Genomic DNA, 5,144 nt, shown 5'->3' on the forward strand with positions numbered 1-5,144 from the left:
ATTAGTAATAAGAAGAAGTAGTAGCATTAAATGGGAAGTGGGGGTTAACGGCGTTATATATTTGGTAGCTAGGGCTATGAATATTATAGGTTGATCATGAATTATGAGTGAGGCAATTGGTGCAACGCATCGCCGACAATGCATTATTGGAAGTGCTTGTAGTACTAATAGAGAGAAGTAGGTCCGGAACACTCAACATCAACTTTCTAGTTAAGCAAAGATCCGGATTCTTGTTGATGAATCATATTCTGGCGCCATTATAACTCTTTGAAACTCCATTTCTGTCTTGTACCTACTTTTTCTTTTCTTTTGGAAATTAACAAATCCTGCACATCCCTTTCTACTCTCCACATTATTCATAATAAGCAAGAGAAAACCCTCCAACCATTCCTCACATTCTTCTTTCATTAGCAACTAGTATTATATATGCAATATTGGTAAGCAAGGTGCATGCATATATGACATGCTACCCATCTCTTATCTCTAACTGCTTAACCCCGGCATGGAGTGGGAGACACTTCATGCGGGTCTGTTACAATTATGGAAAACATAAATCCATCTCTACCTTTTTCCAAGTTACATATATGTTCATTCATGTAACGAATAATAATATATAAATAAAAAAAAAAGGTGGGACAGGAGTAAAGTGGGAGTAAAGGGGGCCAATAATTGGGACAATGTAAAGTGAAGCTGCTACATACTAGGCGAGGAAGCATATGTGGGAAAGGAATTAAAGTGTATTGTAATATAGGTACGTGTGTGGGTGGCGAAGGGAAGCGAATCACCCACCCTCTTGATGTGTGTTGTTTGCATTGGCATTGGCATGTGAAGATGTTAGGGTTGTATAGCAATATAGGATCCCAGAGAGAAAGATTATCCAACTTTGTCTGTTATCATAATGGAGGTAACAGTAGTGGGGCACATAATGGTCAACCTATGCAACAGATATAGAACTCATAATTTCCAACACCCATATTCCTTTCACTACTCATTCCGCCCTTTGATTAATAATAATCATAGCCACCCACCCACCCACCCTTTGCCCCCACAAAAAGTCACATTCATTCTCTTTCCCCTCCCTCTCTTCTCAATAAACACCCTTCTACTACCTCCCATCACACTTTATAAACCACACCATCATCTAATCATCAAACCACTCTCTATTCCCTTCCTCTCCTCCCAACACATACTCCTTCCATCACCTTATGATGGGTCTTCATCAGGATCCCACCGACTCAGGCCTTCAGCTTATTCTAGGATTAGCTTTGACATCCACTCCACAAGACATCATCACTCCATCACCACCATCCATTCTTCATCATCACCATCTTACCACTCACAGGCCAAACTCCTACTCCTCTAAATCCGACCCTGAGCCTTCACTCACGTTGGCCCTGTCCCGCCAAACTTATCCGCACCCTAGAAACAAACTCTCCTCTGAGGACCCTCTTGAACACACTTCACCTCACAGTGCTATCTCCTCCTTCTCCAGTGGAAGGGTCAAGAGGGAGAGGGATCTCAGCTGTGAAGAGGTCGATGCAACAGAGACGGAGAGGGTTTCTTCAAGAGCCAGCGACGAAGAAGAAGATGGAACCACTGCCAGGAAGAAACTTAGGCTTACTAAAGAACAGTCCGCTTTGCTTGAAGAAAGCTTCAAACAACACAGCACCCTCAATCCTGTAATCATATTCTCCCTCTTATTATTTTCCTCTACATGCCTTAATATCATGACTTTTAATAGCGTGAGACTCATATTCTCGTCTTCAATTGGGGTTCCAGAAACAGAAGCAAGCTTTGGCCAAGCAGTTAAGTCTTCGGCCTCGACAAGTCGAAGTGTGGTTCCAGAACCGGAGAGCCAGGTAAATATGTTTGGTTCATTAAAACCTCTTCGTATTATTGAAAGGGGTCATACGTTTGAAATTGTTGATTAATATTTTTTGCTTTTTTGTTGCAGAACAAAGCTGAAGCAGACAGAGGTGGACTGCGAGTTCCTAAAAAAGTGTTGTGAAACATTAACAGACGAGAACAGAAGGTTACAGAAGGAGCTGCAAGAGCTAAAGGCACTCAAACTGGCTCAGCCCTTGTACATGCCTATGTCTGCGGCAACCCTCACCATGTGTCCCTCATGTGAGAGGCTCGGTGGCGGCGCTTCCACTAAGTCACCCTTCTCCATGGCTCCTAAACCTCACTTCTTCAACCCCTTCGCCAATCCTTCTGCAGCATGTTGATTGATTCTTATTATGAATTAGGTTTTTAGTTTTGTTTCTGTCGCTAAAAAAGAACAAAAAAAAAAAAAAAAAAACGAAAGAAGAGTCTCCCCGCAACCTTTGTATTTTTTTGGTTGGGGGATAGGATACGTACGATGGATTACTACATCAGGTAGTAGTGAAAAGGTTAAGGGTGTAATTAACTAATACTGTAGAAATTTGTAACTGCTGATCAAAATTACTTTTTACTTTTGATCCTTTTGTTGTATGTTTATAAATCGTTATAGAAGAAGACATCCATAAGTATGAAGGAATGAATCACTATTATTTTATTGTTCATTACATGTGTGATGTTGGTGCGCGTGTGTGTACGCATGAAAACATTTTTTATTGTAAGTCCATATCCGAATTATATGTGTTTGACTAAAACGTTACTAAAATATAATGCCCCGAAGAAAAAGAAATGAGTCATATCATGCAATGTTTGTGAATGAGTAAAAAATAGAATGCGGTTAATTGATTTCATAAAAATAATTTATGATTATTTTTGAAATATAGTGTATGTATGTATGTTGACTCTTATAATGCAGGATGAAGTTGAACATTAATGTAGTACCCTAAAGGGAAAAAGAAGTCATTGCAATCATGTAATAGCTCCTATGCTACCTAATATTTTTAATGCATGTGGGGGAGGAGTAGGGAAGGTATATCGAAAAGCTAGATCGATAGATATATGAGTTTGGGTTGGATGGTATGATTATTAAGTTAGCCAAGGTTGAAGGTGCGGAGGGGGAAGTTAGCTCACGTGTTTTTGTCTGAAAATCAGTTGCTTAAGGAGAAACCGAATGACCAAGGAGGTCTGATTAAGCATGTGTGGAAACAAAACCACTCTCTCACTGACTATCAAAAACTACCAAATCACAAAATTTGAAAAACCTACTTTTCATATTTTTAACTACATTCTTCTTCTAAAAAAATTACCATACTAATTTATTAAATATCACACTACAGCTAAAAAAATTCTTCTGTTTTTAATTTTGGTTTCTGGTTGAGAATTTTAGTGAAGATAATAATAATAATATAATTTAGAGGTTAAGAAAACTTGTGTAGTTTGAAAATAAATATGGGAATAAAATTAAATTTAGTAGTGATTTGTGGTGATGATAGAGATAGAATCTATTATGTAGATAATGTGGTGTAGTGAGATGCTTTACCTTTAAGGGGACTGGTGGGTCACACCTCCACGTGATAACCCAATGGGCCGGTCTCTCTCAAAATCTCAACATGAGATTTTCCTTCAAGGTCAGTCCTTCCATCTCCCTTTTCTCACATCTTTTTTTTATTAAATTGCCTCAAAATAATTTCCATCAAAATACTACTTATTATTATCATTTTATTTAATTTAATAATTTCTTCTAATAAATTTAATATTTAAAAATAAACAATAAAGCAGAGCTTTTACTTATATATTATTTTCTAATAGGTGGAAACCGTTTTTTATTTTTCATTTGTCATTCTATATCGTGTTCCCAACTGCTCAAAATGAAAGGTAACGATCACGTGTCCACTGCTATATACGTTCTAGCCACGCTATCATGATTGGAATTGGACGCTTCAACATTGAAAAACAGAGACGGGATAAGACTATCGTCACATTTAATATTTATAATATTTACCTATTCTGCATATATGGCAGTGATTGTGTAAAAAAATTAACTTGTACAGTTTTTTTTTTTTCCTTTCACAATTTCTTTGAAAGAGAAAATATTATGTGGGAGTATGATATAAATAAATAAATAAATAAAAGGTAAACTAAGTGAAAGAATGGAAGAGAATTAAAAAAAAACGTATAGAAATGATATTGGAGTGATGATTGAGAATGATGTGGGCCAATAAATATGGTGAGAGAGTTTCCCGGAAAAGGAGACAAGTTCCTGGAAACTACTAATGAGAGTCGTCGTTCTCATCACTTTCATTCGCCATTTTTAACCATTGAAATCGTCATAATTACATCCCACAAACTCTCTCCTTCTACACTCCATCCAACAATTTTACAAGTTACGCTGATTACGCCATGACCCAAATTTTAGATATTTTCAGTTGAGTATTTCTAGTCGTAAATGTAGCTTCTAAAACAAAAATTCAGAATTAAAAAAAGAGTAATAAAGAGGGAATTGTGGATTGAAAATGAGAAGAGGTGTGTGAAAAAGTCTTAGGAAGTTTAGTTGAGGTGGTGAGTGTTTTGTATATAATACGTGTGCACACACGTAATACTCCTAGATAAGCTAAAGACATATGTCTTATGGTGGCTTCTTTGTCGGCCTTTAAATGGTATTCATTTCAACAATAATCCTTGGTTTTTATTATTTTGTCATCATTGATGGAAAGCACTATGCCTCTGCTCTAATCATATTAACTCACTTCCCAATATAATAAATTTCCTTTATAAACACTCAACTCAATCATCGGATTGATTACGACCCTATACTTTATGCTTTGCAATCGCAACTTCACCCAATTCTTATATACAAATTAAATACCTATCTCTTACGTGGACTATTTCTCTCATTACCTAACTTACAAACATCATCCATTAATTATATCATCAATGTTTTCCTCAACCCAACCACCATACCTATTACTTTAATTATGCTAAATTCGTCTGATGTAACAAACTCCATTACATCTAATCTAATACATACAAACATGCATCACTTTCTCTTCTGTTATACGCATCCAAAACACAACACAAATCCTTTTGCCATATTACTGATTAATATGATCTTGACATGCTTAATTATGTTAAACATCACCAAATTCCTCTCTTGCGTTATTTATCTTTCTCTCCTGGGTTCACATAAAAAAGTTCATTCATATTAACAATTAATACAGAGATAAAATATAATAATTAATCGAGCACGAGGAAGCTCCACTTCA

The 5,144-nt window shown here is 36.4% G+C and overlaps 1 protein-coding gene across 1 annotated transcript; it reads left to right on the forward strand.

Moving 5' to 3' along the window:
• The first annotated feature begins 1,065 nt into the window (after window positions 1-1,065).
• On the forward strand, window positions 1,066-2,546 carry LOC106766795 (homeobox-leucine zipper protein HAT22). The gene is made up of 3 exons (XM_014651556.2): window positions 1,066-1,679; window positions 1,780-1,859; window positions 1,955-2,546. Exons 1-3 carry the CDS (start codon window positions 1,206-1,208, stop codon window positions 2,226-2,228), a joined length of 828 nt encoding a protein of 275 aa, XP_014507042.1. The 5' UTR covers window positions 1,066-1,205; the 3' UTR covers window positions 2,229-2,546.
• The last annotated feature ends 2,598 nt before the right edge of the window (window positions 2,547-5,144 follow it).

The sequence above is a fragment of the Vigna radiata genome, chromosome 7 (genome assembly GCF_000741045.1).
Source record: "Vigna radiata var. radiata cultivar VC1973A chromosome 7, Vradiata_ver6, whole genome shotgun sequence".
Classification (NCBI taxonomy): Eukaryota; Viridiplantae; Streptophyta; class Magnoliopsida; order Fabales; family Fabaceae; genus Vigna; species Vigna radiata.

Coding starts and splice junctions, on each gene's coding strand:
- LOC106766795 (XM_014651556.2), top strand. CDS start 1,206: ATGATGGGTCTTCATCAGGATCCCACCGACTCAGGCCTTCAGCTTATT. Junction 1,680..1,779: donor AACACAGCACCCTCAATCCT/GTAATCATATTC, acceptor TTGGGGTTCCAG/AAACAGAAGCAAGCTTTGGC. Junction 1,860..1,954: donor TTCCAGAACCGGAGAGCCAG/GTAAATATGTTT, acceptor TTTTTGTTGCAG/AACAAAGCTGAAGCAGACAG.